The sequence below is a fragment of the Megascapheus bottae genome, chromosome 3, assembly GCF_031878675.1.
Source record: "Megascapheus bottae isolate mThoBot1 chromosome 3, mThoBot2.hap1, whole genome shotgun sequence".
NCBI lineage: Eukaryota > Metazoa > Chordata > Mammalia > Rodentia > Geomyidae > Megascapheus > Megascapheus bottae.
The window spans coordinates 70,381,787-70,396,173 of NC_143511.1; the positions used below are offsets into that span (position 1 = coordinate 70,381,787).

Here is a 14,387-nt window from a genome sequence, read left to right on the forward strand (position 1 = left end):
CTGAAATTTTTATCTCCAATTAACCTCTATAAAATTTGAAGTGGGGCTTGGCTCAAAGGTGGAACAGTAGCCTTGAGCTGAAGAGCTCAGGGACAGTGCCCAGGCCCAGGGGTAGGGTGGTATCCTTGAACTGAAAAGCTCAGGGACAGTGCCTACGCTGAGTTCAAGCCCCATGACCCACAAAGAATGAAAGAGAGAAAGAGAGAAAGAGAGAAAGAGAGAAAGAAAGAAAGAAAGAAAGAAAGAAAGAAAGAAAGAAAGGAAGAAAGAAAGAAAGAAGGAAGGAAGGAAAGAAGGAAAGAAAGAAAGAGAGAAATGAGAGTATTGGAGAAACTTGGTAGAAGCATGATAACTTTGGGGAAGCTGTCTTATCAGTTTGTATTGCCACAACAGAATACCCAAAAGTATCTAAAAGCAACAGAAACATATTACTTACAATATGTTTTGGAAGCTAGGAAGTTCTTGATCTAGACTGGATCAAACTCAGTATCTGGTGGTTCTGGGTCTCCATTTGGTAGAAAGGAGCAAACCAAACCTTTCAACCTCTCGTAACATTAGTATTATACATACCAAAAGCCTGTTAGTTAATATTATTGGAACTTAGATTCTATGGATTCTGGAAAAGCATCAATATTCCAATAATAGGAAAGAATACAGGTAAAAGTTTAAAAGAATGTGAGAAAAATCACACCAGAAATTGGAGGGGAAAAAAATGGTCCTGGGGTTGGAAGCTTGGCTTAGTTGGTAGAGGCTAGCCAATGAGCAAAAGCAACAAAGTATCAAGTTTAAGTCCCAGTCTCAGATATTTTTTTAAAAAATCCTTATTTTCTAGCTGTAAAATATCATCTAGTAATATGGGAAGGAGAAAAAGTATACCTAATGAACTGGGTGATCCAGCTAAGAAAATTTCAGGGTTCTACATGGTTTATTTCTGCTGCTTAATAAGAATGTAAGAGCAGATAGAGAGAAGTTGGGGTGGAAAAACACTTAAGTAAAAACAACCCAGAACTTGCTGCTTGGAACATTCCTAACCAGATGGCACACCTGATAAAAGGAAGAATGGTTCCCCAGGCGAAGATGAAATCCCAGGCCCTGTCAAGAAATGGTGATCTAAAGATGAAGCTAAGGGTGTGACCACAAAATCTTACATGAGGATCTTAGAAAGATGGAAGGGGGAGCTCCAGACTTGTTCATTTTTGAACAAGTTTCCTAAGAAGCCTAGAGATGTCCTTCTACAGTCCCAGAAACTGCCCAAGTTAGAGAAAAGCTTAAAGACTTGTATGTATGGCTTTTGCCTAGGATACTGAGTTTAATATAACTCAGAGGAAATCAGCAAAATGAAGACAATTAGGTTGGCAGAAACCTCCCCAGTTTGGATTGGAAGTAACAGATAAAACAAAATGAAAAGGTGATTTTTACTATGCAGCTAAAAATAAGGACTACATCTCATGAAAAAAAAAAAAAGACAACTCAAGATAATTCCTAAGAGGGATTGAAAGTTATTCCCAGGACAATTGTTAATCAAAAAACTCCCAACCTGTGCTCCAGTAGATTTCAAATGGCTATAAATCAGTGGTCCATATTTTTCCTGTTTTCTTCTTTAATGTAAGTGTATAGCAATCTATTCTACATTTCCTACCCTCTCCACTTTTCCTTTAATGAAAAGTGTTATCCTAAGTGAAGCTAAGGAAGAGTTCTACTTAGGAAACAACACATGAAAAAGAGCATCTAGGCTAGATTGGGGCCAGTATCCCTGAATCTGGGCTTTAGGAGAGGCCATTGGGAAGGAAGTAAATCATTTATAACCAAAGACTGGAATAGGGTAGATTTTGCTCTTCCATCCTTCAAGAAACAGAGTGTCAGTCTCAATGCCTTAAATGCAGGCTAATGTAGTTGCTCATTTCCACCTGGAGGAAGTAAAAGTCCCTATTAGGCACGACTCTTAAGGGCAAGTCAGCAGTCACTGCAGTTACTAATTTTTTATTCTCTAATATTATTCTCTATAGAGGAAGCCAGGTACAAATGTCATGAAGATATTTGAACAGCCCTGTAGAAAAGCTCACATGTTGATTAAGACTGACCAGCATCTAGCAAGGTCCTGAGACCTCCAACCAAAGGACAAGAGTGTTCTAGAATCCTTCCTGAATTCCTAATTAAAAGAACTTGAATGAAGCTGGGCATGGTGGCTCATGCCTGTAAACCTAGTTACTTAGGAGAGTAAGATCAGGAAGTGTGTTTCTAGAGTGAAATTCATGTATTTATTACACACTGAAAATTCATAAATTGAAATTTTGCCCCTTAGTGTGATGGTATTAGAAATCGGGGTATTTGGGAAATGATTAGGTCATAAGTGTGGAAACTTATTGAACAGGATTAATGTGCCTATTTAAAAAAAATTCCCAGGGCCAGGAGTTTGGCCTAGTGGTAGAGTGCTTGCCTAGCACGCACGAAGACCTGGGTTCAATTCCTTGGTACCACATACATAGAAAAAAGCCAGAACTGGTGCTGAGGCTCAAGTGGTAGAGCTCTAGCCTTGAGAAAGTCCAAGGACAGTGCTCAGGCCCTAAGCTCAAGCCCAGGACTGGCCAAAAAAAAAAAAAAATCCCCAAGAGATTCTTGTCCCTTTTCTACCACATGAGGACAGCTAGAAGACATCCATCTCTGATCTGGAAAACAAGCCTCACCAGGCACCTGTCTCAAAGGATAAACTAGGCATGGTAGCACACATCTGTAATCCCAGCTGTGCAGAAGGAATGGCAGGAAGATTGTAACATAAGGCCAGTCTGAGCAAAATGCAAGACTCTTATCTGAAAAATAGTAAAGCAAAGGAGAGTGGAATCATGGTTCAAGCAGTAGAGCATTTGCCTAACAAATGTGTCAGTACTCCCCCCCCCCAAAAAAAAAAGAAAAAAAGAAAAGCAGTGTTTTAAAAAAAAAATGTCAAGAGGTCACACCACCAGAAGGCAGCCTATAATTTTTTTTTTTTTTTTGTGGTGGGTCATGGGGCTTGAACTCAGCCTGGGCGCTGTTCCTGAGCTCTTTAGCTCAAGGATACCACCCTATCCCTGGGCCTGGGGGTTGTCCCTGAGCTTTTCAGCTCAAGGCTACTATCCTACCCTTGGGCCAAGCCCCACTTCCTGTTTTCTAGAGGTTAATTGGGGATAAAAATTTCAGGTCCTTTTGTGCCTGGCTGGCTTTGAACTTTGATCCTCAGATCTCAGCCTCCTGAGTAGCTAGGATTACAGGCATGAGCCACGTGTCCAGCAAGCTTACAATCTTAATGACTATGATGCCACTTATATCTTCTAGGATTAAGTGTAAGGATAAAGAGAAGCACAGTGAATGCAAGTGTTTGGTGCATGGCAATAAACCAAATAAAACCTCAACAACTACTCTGGAAAAAAAAAATAGGACACATATTAAATGGAACACTGCAACTTGGAGTTGCTCTGGCAGACAGATCTAAAGAATATTCTAGAACAGGCTGAGATGAGCCAGAAAAGTGAGCAGAGGAGGCATCCCACAGGGAAGCAGCATGATCTGATGTACATAAGAACTGGTATGGGATAAAAGAATAAGAACTAGGGCTTGCTGTTACCAACAAAGGGTGTCATAAAGTACAAACACACCAAACTCTCCCAGTAGTTAGGAGCACAGACCTGAGTTTGGAAACCTGACTGCAGTATAGGAAATGAAACTGTATATCAACCTTCCTGTACATATTTGGACCATAATAATGCCCATCACATTAGTTATTGATGGGAACAAGTAAATGAACAAATATAAAATACTGTACTTAGAACAGTGTCTCTTATGCAATCTGCACTCCATGATTGTTGGGGATACTGAAGGTTTCTAGGAGCTGTGTTCTCTCCTAATGGTTTTGAGCTCCTGTTTTATAGGATGACTGACAGAAATAGGCTTTCTTAGCTTGTTCATCTATATTGTGCAGGATGCAAGAAAGCAAGTAAAGAAAACCAAGAGGAAGCACAAAGCCTAATTGCCTGGGACCTGAAGAATGATTTATAAGACTATTTGAAACAGACAAATTCATCTTTAATTCATCAGTAATTTTTCAGAATTAAGAAGATATGCAATCAGGGGCCGGGAGTTTTGCCTAGTGGTTAAAGTGCTTGCCTAGCATGCATGGAGACCCGGGTTCGATTCCTCGGTACCACATACATAGAAAAAAGCCGGAAGTGGTGCTGAAGCTCAAGTGGTAGAGCTCTAGCCTTGAGAAAGTCCAAGGTCAGTGCTCAGGCCCTGAGCTCAAGCCCAGGACTGGCAAAAAAAAAAAAAAAAAAAAGAAGATATGCAATCAGCTAATGAGTTGTAGAAAACAGAATGGCAGTGAGCATCCCAATCATGAGAATTCACTTTCAGAAGGTCAGAAGGTGGATATTTTTTCTCATGTACAATGGTTTCCATCTTTGAGTGTTATCTTTGCAAGTGAACCGTGCTTGTATGGATATATACAAATCAGGCAAGAGGAGAGAAGGCCCTTTATCCCCTTACTTACAACATACTCAAAGATTATGAAGAACTTCCAGGGCAATGCAAAGAAAAATAGGAAAATGAAGTAAGCTTCCTTAGGAGCATAAGGAGTCCGGGAAAAGTGAATGAAGGAAACCTATCAGACAGGGAAAGGGTAGGAGGCCACAGAAAAACATTCCACACAAGGGTGGGGCTCCAGGGTAGACCTCCCTTCTTTACTTCCTTCCAAAAAACTTGTGGGACCCTGAGAGGGACTTTTGAGAGGAAGACAAAAAAATATATATATCATTTTTGTGGTTTGCAGTTTGAGGCCTGTAGAAGTAATCCATTCCTCTAATACATGTTCCAGGGCTTCTCTGGTATAGAACTTGAAGAAATACCGATCCATAGGTAATACTCACCTTCAACTTTGCTTTTATTTCACTAACTTTTTTTTTCTTTTTTTTCATCAGTCGTGGGACTTGAACTTGGCCTGGGCCCTGTCCTTGAGCTCTTCAACTCAAGACTAATGTCCTTCCACTTATACCACAGTGCCACTTCCAGTTTTCTAGTGGTTAATTGGAGATAAGAGTCTCATAGACTTTAGTGCCTGGGCTGGCTTTGAACCGCGATCCTCAGATCTCAGTCTCCTGAGTAGCTAGGACTACAGGCATAAGCCACAGGTGCCCTGCATACTATTAACTTTTTTAAAAAAAATTCTCACTAGGTCCAGGCTGGCCTCAAACTCACAATCTTCCTGACTCAGCCTCCCATGTGCCATGATTACCATGCCCAGCAACTATTTTTTATTTTATTTTAGTTCATCCTGTATTCATTTAGTTTTCTTTTTTTTTTTTGCAGTGTTATAGATTAAATCTGGACAGAAATGAACTGTTTTAGTCTGCAGCTGTACAGCAGACCTATAACTTCAAGCCACTATTGTTAAATTGTTAGACTACAACCAAACCATTTTCCAATATGGTTGACCAACTTTCCCATCATCTCCACATTTTTCCCATGTCACTGTGGTTTTAAATTGAGTTTCTAATGAAACTGGACATCTTTTCATTTATCTTTTGGCTGTTCCTTCTCCTGTCAGATATTTAACTCTTATTGGTTTTTAATAGTTAATCTTGTTAATCTTTGGTTCCTTTAAGCAATTTTATTTATTCTAGGTATTATCAATCACTTCTTAGTTATTAGACACAAATATATTCTCCTACTTATGGCTTGCCATACCTTTCATACTTTTTTTTTTATGAGATGGGGGTTTGAATTTGGGTCTTTACTTGTTGGGCAGGTACTCTGTGTAGCACTCAGGCACAACTCTAACACTTTTTTGCTTGGTCTGTTTTTGAGATAAGAGTCTCACTTTCTGTCCAGACTCATCTCCTCCATCTGCCTATTTCTGGAAGTAGGTGTGATGACAAGTATCTGCCACCATACCCAGTTTCTTCTTTTGAGATGTGGTATTGAGAACATTATTGCCAGGCTGATATTGAATCACAATCCTGTCCATCTTAGTCTTTCACGTAGCTGGGTGACAGGCACAGGCCCAGATTTTGGCTGAGACAAGTTCACAGCCTGGCCACAAAACACCATCCTCCCAGTCTGAGCTTCCCAAATAGATACAGTTACATGCATGTGAAATTGGCACAAGTCTGTGAGAAAACATGTTTTAAGGTCGTTGTTAGGTTTTCTGAGACAGGATCTTGTTATACAGTTTAGGCTGACCTTGAACTTGTGATCCTCTTGCCTTCCTTCCAAGTATTATGGGCATTGATTCCTATTCTTGGATAGATTCTTCAAATTTAATATCCTTTGCTTAGAGTTTTACTTTGGGTATAATAAATCCTTTTCCACAAAAGTCATAGAAATATTGCCCTTTTTTTCCCTAAAAGATTTTAGTTCATATTTATGTCTTTAACCCATCTGGAATTAATGTGTGTGTGTGTGTGTGTGTGTGTGTGTGTGTGTGTGTGTGTGTGTTTTCTCTTTATTTCTTCTTTATTTTCTTTTTTTTTTATAACTATAATGTTTTCATCATCAAAATTTATGATCTTGGTCTTTCTTTCTTGCCTTTATATAGATCCAAAATAGACACATAGGCTACTTCAACAACCTTAAAACGGACTCCAAGAATGTCACAACAGCATGACATTTTTGGCCAAATCCAGCAACAAGAACTTCAGAATTTTCTTCAGTAAAATTCAAGCAATCATCCCAGGGTACACAATAGCTAGGATTTTCTTGCCATTCTTGATCAGCTACAGAATTTGGCTGTTGGGTTTTCACCCTTACTTCTTCCAGCATAATGTAATTCCCTGTGCATAGGAATTGCCTCCAAATAGTTTGGCCTTCAGGGCTGTGCCCAAACGGTCACTTTTTATATTATCATGCCATTTCTGGCCTGTGACTAAGAAACTTCTTGGCAGTATGAAGACCATAATACTTCCCCACCCATTTTGCCAGCACCATGGGCCTGAGAGAGAGAGCTGTTTGTTTGTTTGTTTGTTTTTACTTTTTCTGCTCTCTTTTCTATTTTTTTTCTAGGATTTTTTTAAACAGGTCCAATTTTATGTATTTCTGTTTAGATATCAAATTTTCCTTGTTTCATTTTGTGAACGGGTTCTTCCTTTCCCCACTGATCAGTAATGTCAACTGTCATTTTTCCAAGTTTCCATGTTCAAATGAATCTGTTCCAGGTCTTTCTGTTGTGTTTTGCTAGTCTATTTTGTTCCCCTTGCTCTTATTTCCACATTAGAGCTTTACAATAAGTCGTAAAATCTGGCAGAGCAAGTCCACCCACTTTATTTCCCTCTGGCTATTCTTCACCCTTTATTCTTTCAAATAAACATCAAGTTTTAAATCAGTAGAAAAAAACTGAAATACGCTTACAATATTGTATCAATAAAGATATGAACACAGTGCTCAATCTCTCATTTGTTTAGATCCATTTTGGTTTTCAAGAAAAAAAATTCCATAAAGTTTGGCATCCTGAGCTTGCACACACACATGTGAGCGAGTGCACACGCACAAACACATGCACACATGCACACACACACACATATATTCTAGGAACCTTATATTTTGCTGTTTTGCTATAACTAATTGACTTGTTATTGATTTAGAGAAATGCAGTTAACTTCAGTTTCCCATATTTTGTGAGGTTGCTAAACATTCCTCATTAAAAAAATTGGGCCGGGAATTTGGCCTAGTGGTAGAGTGCTTGCCTAGTATGCATGAATACCCGGGTTCAATTCCTCAGGTACCACATACATAGAAAAAAGCCGGAAGTGGTGCTGAGGCTCAAGTGGTAGAGCTCTAGCCTTGAGAAAGTGCTCAGGCCCTGAGCCCCAGCCCAAGACAGGCAAAAAAAAAAAAATTATTCTCTGACTCTTCTGAGTTTTCTGTATAGAAATTTTTATCAAAATGAGACTTTCCATTTTTCTTTTTCTCTCTATATATACCTTGTCTACTTATTTCTTCTCCTGTCTTGCTTGGGATTTTTTTTTTTTTAGCACAAGTTAACTAGAACTTGGGATAGCAGGAACTTTTCTGTTTCTGCCTACTATTAGTAGATCATTTTTTTCCCTACAAATTGTTTTCCCAGTGTTGGGAATTCTTTTTTTCTTTTTCAACCTAGGGTTTCACATATGCTAAGCAAGCACTGTTCCAATGCACTAACTCCCTAGCAAGAAATAATGTTCCTATTTATTAGTAGTTAACTGAGTGCTTCTAGTTATTATTAGAATAAACTGAACAGAATCACTTTTCCACATCTGTTAAAATTAAAAACATACATATTTTCTAGTTTATGATGTTGGTAAATTATACTCCTTTCTAACACTGACACAACCTTGAATTTCCTACTATAAGACTTATGGGCTGGAGTCGGGCGTGGTGGTTTACACCTGTAATCCTAGCTACTCAGGAGACTGAGATCTGAGGATCAAAGGTTCAAAGCCAGTCTGGACACAAAATGACCTGAGACTCTTATCTCCAATTAACCTCTGGAGAATGGAAAGTGTGGCTTGGCTTAAGGATAAGGTGGTAGCCTTGAGCTAAAGAACTCAGGGACAGTGCCCAGGCTGAGTTCAAGCTCCATGACCCAACAAAAAAAAAAAGTATGGGCCCGGAGGGCATGCATGAAGCCCTAGGTTTGATTTCTCGGTACCAAATACTCAGAAAAATCCAGAAGTGGTGCTCTGGCTCATGTAGCAATGCACTAGCCTTGAGCAAAAGTGTCTGAGGACAGTGCCCCAGGCCCTGAGTTCAAGCCCTAGGACTGGCAAAAAAAAAAAAAAAAAAAAAAAAAAGACTTACAACTCAGGACTTTTTAGACCTCAGACCATAGAATCAGAACTTTTTGTTTGTTTGTTTGTCAGTCGTGTGACTTGAACTTGAACTCTGAGCCTGGGCACTCTCCCTGAGCTCAAGTCAAGGCAACTGCCCTACCCCTTGAGCCACAGTACCACTTCTGGTTTTCTGGTAACCGGAGACTCTTGTCTCCAGACTTTGTGCCCAGCCTAGTTTTGATCCAAGATCCTCAGATCTCAGCCTTCTGAGTAGCTAGGGTTACAGGTGTGAGCCACCACACCCAGCTAGAATTAGAACTTTACACATGGCAAGTTAGAAGTAAAATGACAGCAAAATAGGGGCTATCTACTTTAATCTGCATAATATCAATCTTACTGTTCACCCCAAGATTCTCCATGGCATAATTCCAAGTTTATCCATTTCTTTCCTGAGCTCTCAAACCATTCTGTACTGATGATGTTCATTTAATAGTTGATAAATGCTTTACTACACACATCCCATCTACCATCTTGAATGTATGTACTTAAAGAATAGCAGCTAGCAAGTGCACAATAAATTCTTTCTTGAAGTACTTAAAATATCTTTGTAGATGAGACTTAAAACAACAAAAAAATGAGTTGAATAATAATGCAGTATGCTTAGAAAAGAGACATCTGGACATATGTTTTCTAGAGAGCTGAAGTTTAAACCACTGCTCACTAACACCATAAAATTCTAAATTATACTCCATATTTATCTGCCTTGTTAACAGTATTTTACTTGTACTTCTTTATGCATTTCTTGACATTAAGTGAAAGTTAACTGTTAAGGAACCATCATTAGGAATATCAGTATGGTATTATAACAGAGATACAATGCAGGGAATATAGATACAAAGTAGCAGACTAAACTGTGACATTGAACAAGACATTAATAGAAAAGAGGGGAGGGAGGAAGAGGTAATCACCCTTTCACTCCAGAATTCTACAATGAATCCTGGGTAGTACAGATACTCTTGTAGCAGTCATACTATAAAATGTTACAACATGTACAAATTATAATCTACCATTTGCTTCTCCATTGTGGAACTTTTCCATACCTTCTTCATCGCTACCTCTCTTCTCTAGAGGAGACATAGTCTAGTGCAGGAGCTAAAAGCACAGACTGGAGCCAGGCTATACAGGTTCAAATCCCAGCTTGGCACTTAAAGAGGTACCACAACTAATGACAAGTTATTTGAGCTCACTAGCTCTCAGTTTCCTTATTTATATCATGAGAATAAACATGTCTCTACCTCCCAGGATTGTTATTAGAGTTAAAGGAGTTAATATTTACAAAGTACTTAGAGTGTGACCTAGCACATGATCTTATTAAGCAAATGGATAAAACACTATCAATCTGAGGTCAATTATTGTGGCATAAATGTGCTGCAGTATTTCTCATTTGGGTTTGTTTGTACTATGAAGTGCTCCTCTGGAGGAAGGAAGGCAGAGTGGGCTGAAGGATCTTAGCACTGCATCCTGCTGGTCCTTAGGAGGGAGAAGAGGAGTTGGGAGAAGAGCATGGGAGAGTGTCAGGCATTCTTCATAGTTCTGTTAGCCCTGTGCAACAGATAAACAAGAACTGGCTGTTTGTTTAAATAATCAGCCTAACAGGAATCTAGGAGTATGGCTGGCCCTGTTTTCAAAGAGCATGAGAATCTTATCTCCAATTAAGAAAAAAAAAAAGCCAGAAAGGGAGCTATGGCTCAAGTGGTAGCCTTGAGCAGAAGTTCAGGGACAGAGCCTAGCCTTGAGTTCATGCCTCAGGACCAGCACAGACGTAAAATAAAATAATTATATGGATTGGCGACTGGTGCCACACTACAATGGACATATAGGGGGTCATGGGTGGCTAGGTGTCAGTAAGAATTCTTAAATTTAGACTCGGATAATTTAAGATTCCTTCTACCTCTAAAATCTTGATAATCCTGCCATGAGTCACCAAGATGTTACAACTGAAGTATGAGTCACATACCAAGGCTCTGCCAGCGGCACAGATTCTTCACTCCTGGCAGAGTCTGGCACATCAGCCCAGATGAAGGTGAGGAATTCTAGCCCTCCGGTTATGTATTCCGCAGCTCAGACTAACAATGACTTTTTATTCCCCAACCCAAGCACATTAGTAGACGGATTCCAGACTTCTTTCGTGACCGACAAACAACAATAAGGCACGAATCCCAGCTAAGACTTGGCCAAAAGGTGTGCGTGCAACTCAAGTCTCGGGCGGTCCTTCCCGGCACTCCTGGGAGAGACCAGAAGCACACGCGGTGGTGGACAGGCAGGGGACAGGGACTGGCCCGGGGCAGAGCGGCCGTGGGGAGTCCACACAGGGCCAGGCGCGAGGGACAAAGGGTGCACAGGAGGCCAGGAGGAATGTCCTAGCCGAGCCTGGTGCCGGGGTCGGCCCGGGATGCAGACAGGCACTGGAGTAGGCTGGCTAGTGGGCAGAGCAGGGACCCCAGTGCCACGGGGCCCCCTGAGGGTCCTCGCTGCCCGCCGCCGGGACCGCCGAGGGGACTCCTCTGAGCCGGGGGGTTGGAGGTTCAGCCCCGAGGCGGGTCCTGGAGCGGGGGCCGGACACCTGCTGGGCTCCACCGCCGGGCCGGCTCCCAGACCCCGGGTGGTCCAGCCTCCCGCTACCTCGGCCGGTGCCACCCTCCCCAACCTCATTAGGGCCCCTAGACCCGGACACCGCAGCTCCTCCCGCCCCGCCAGGCCCCGGCCAGGGTCGCCGCCATCGCAGGCCGCGCGGGAGGCAGCGGAGGGGCCGCGCGGGGCGCCACTTTTTACCTGAGAAACCAGCGGCAGCAGCGTCTGCTCTACCGAGCGAGTTTTGATCTCGAGTCCCGAATCGAAGGAGAAGCCTGCGACGCTAGAGTTGTGGACTTCTCCCACGCCGCCAACGCTGGCCGGGCAGGGACAGGCGGCCATGGTCCTCCGCCCCGCAGCTCTGCCAGCGCTCCGCGCCACTGCGTGCCCGCCAACCAGCCCGCGGGTCTGCGGAGGCCGCTCGCCACCGCGCGGCCCAGGCCACGCCCCGCGGAGGGGAGGCCACGCCCCGCGGAAGGGAGGCCACGCCCCCAGACCAGCCTCTCCCCCCCCCCCCCCACCTCCCCCAGGCACCGCCGCGTCCCAGCCCAGCCGGCTCCAGCCTGGGGTCCACTTCCCGAAGCCCCGCCCCCTAGGTCAAACCGCTGGACACACCCCACCCCACTCTATCCTAGGTTGAAAGCACCTCACCTGGCCATGGGGGAAAAACAATTGAGGATCTACGAGGGCCACCTGCCCTGTTTCAAGAAGACAATGTTCCCCAGGAAAGATTCCAGTCCTCTGGATCAGGGGATGGGGGATCTGTCAATTCCAAGTGCCTGCAAAGATTTTCCAGGAAGTGGTGCTAGGTTTGAAACTGGTAGAGCAAAACCTGAGTCAAGTCTGTGGGGGTGGGACCTCCATCCTGGGCTGGGAATTCAACAGGTAGTCCCTTTTCTTGGGTCTTCAACCCAACTAATTGACTTGAATTGAAAAAGGAACACTGGAGAATCATGTACTAAGTAGAGACTCAGCAAAAGGGCAGTGAATATTTGAGACTGTTTTCCAATTTTTCTTCAAAAGGAAATTTAAAGATGAAAAAGCTTTCTCGACTGCTCAAAATCATAACCTTTTAAAACTACTTCTAAAGTTACTTTCTAGTGTGGGGTAAAGGCAGTTTCTAAGTAAGAATTCACTGAACATTTCTGACTGGAGTGGCCTACGGCAAAGAATGAGTTCCCTCAGTCAGCTGGCCTTGAACTCACAGAGAAGCTGTGATGTGACAGAATGTCAGCACTTCTTGCCCTCAGGTTTCCAGGCGCAAAGCCATAAGGAGGCTGTCAGGACCTGTACCCTGTGAAGATCTAGATTTAAGCAATACACTAAAAGACATGCAGAAATATTTTGTGAGATACTCCCTGCCTGCCAAGCAGAATCTATCAGGGCAGGAAAGAATCTGAGGCTAGTTAGTTCATTCTAACACCTTACAGATCACACTAGACTCATGAACTTAATACCATTAAGGGGTTTTAAGAGCTCTTCCCCAAGTACTGTTGAAATGTGCTTGCCAGTGCTTTGTCTAATTAGTTCAGCTTCCTCTACCACAGGTACACAGATATACTGGCATTGAAGATGGCCATGCTGAAGCTTCAACATGAATTTTTTTTTTCATTTTTTTCCCCAGAGCTGAGGTTTGAATTCAGGACCTTGCACTTGCCAGGCAAGCATGCTTCCAGAGCTAAATCCTCCTGCTTCCTATGGACCACAAGGCCTCTCCCCATCACTCCAGCCTCATTCACAGACCCTCTAGTGCCCAGCATCTACCAATATGCATATATATATATATATATCTTCCTTCAGATAAGCTGAAGATTGCAAAAGGAAAGGCATAAGACCTGAGAGACAGATAAGTAAATGAATGTATGGATAAAGAATTGGATTTCTGTACAATCAGATCAGGATGGTTAGAATTCAAGGCTAGACCAGGCAAAAAGTTAGACCTCATTCAACGAACAATCATGGTGTGGAGGTGAAAGCCTGTAATTCCAGTTAAACAGGAGGTAGAGGTAGGAAGATTATATCCTAAGGCTGGCCTTTGGGCAATAAAACCAAGATCCTATTTAAAAAATGGCTTAAAACAAAGAACAGCTACAGGTCTAGCAAGTGCAAGTCTCTGAAACCAAATTCTTTTTTCCATGATACGTGTAGTAATGCACATGAATCAATTTTTGTCTGTATTATTAAAAATTGTCTTGTTGGGGTAATGTATAAAGGGGTTACAGTTACATTTGTCAGGTAGTGGGTGCATTACTTCTCAAACATTAATATCCCTTCTCATGTTGAAACCAAATTCTTGTAACCCTCTTCCCCCATCCCCAATAAAAAGATTTCTCAAGAAACAACAGGCTGAGTTTACCACTTGATACATTCAATGCCAGCAATTTTATTTCAAAATATAAATATCTTGTATTTTACAAAGAAGTTACATCAGTTGGTTGTCAAAGCAAGTTAAAGCTAAGAAACAGCATTCTGTAGAATAAAGAATATTTATTGCCATATTTAAATGTTCTTTTTCACTTTCCTTTGTCCGAGAATGCAGAGAAGATATATTTTCAACAAGTTCAGTAATTATAACTGTATATCCAATCTTTGCTTCACAATCAAATTGTGTCTGAAATGCACTCCAGTCACCTGCACTAGCAGTACTGCAAAGGACAGAGAATGGTTTCCTCTGAGACAGCTACAATGAAAGTTACAATTGTAGGTCACTGCACTACAAAAGAATTCCATTTCACAATAAACTAAAACAATGTTGAAGATTTACTTTCCGTACCTTTCCTTGTAATATACAAAAGGAAAAGAGAAGACCTGGTGTAAAGAACTTTGGACTTGGAATCAGAAGTTCTGCAACTGAATTCTGGCTCCATCCTTTGTGGTATGATCTTAGGGGAAGAAATTATGAGAGAGAATGAAGAGTGCAAAAATGAGAGACAGGGTCAATAGAGAGGAAGAAAAGAAATATAAGGGGAAAAGGAGGGAACAAAA

General features: G+C 41.9%; 1 protein-coding gene and 1 pseudogene across 3 annotated transcripts in view; both read right to left on the minus strand.

Annotated features, from left to right (window-relative positions):
- The window catches only part of Ctnnal1 (catenin alpha like 1), a 54,443-nt gene extending 42,642 nt beyond the window's left edge, over positions 1–11,801 (minus strand). For 2 of the 3 annotated variants that reach the window (XM_090330396.1, XM_090330397.1), the window contains exon 1: positions 11,604–11,801. In XM_090330396.1, coding sequence (XP_090186522.1) covers positions 11,604–11,744 — 141 coding nt within the window. In that variant the 5' untranslated portion in view covers positions 11,745–11,801. The remainder of the gene's footprint in view (positions 1–11,603) is intronic. The other variant, XM_090330395.1, reaches the window with a different exon arrangement.
- On the minus strand, positions 4,554–7,972 carry LOC150065751 (small ribosomal subunit protein uS12 pseudogene; annotated as a pseudogene).
- Positions 11,802–14,387: the final 2,586 nt, after the last annotated feature.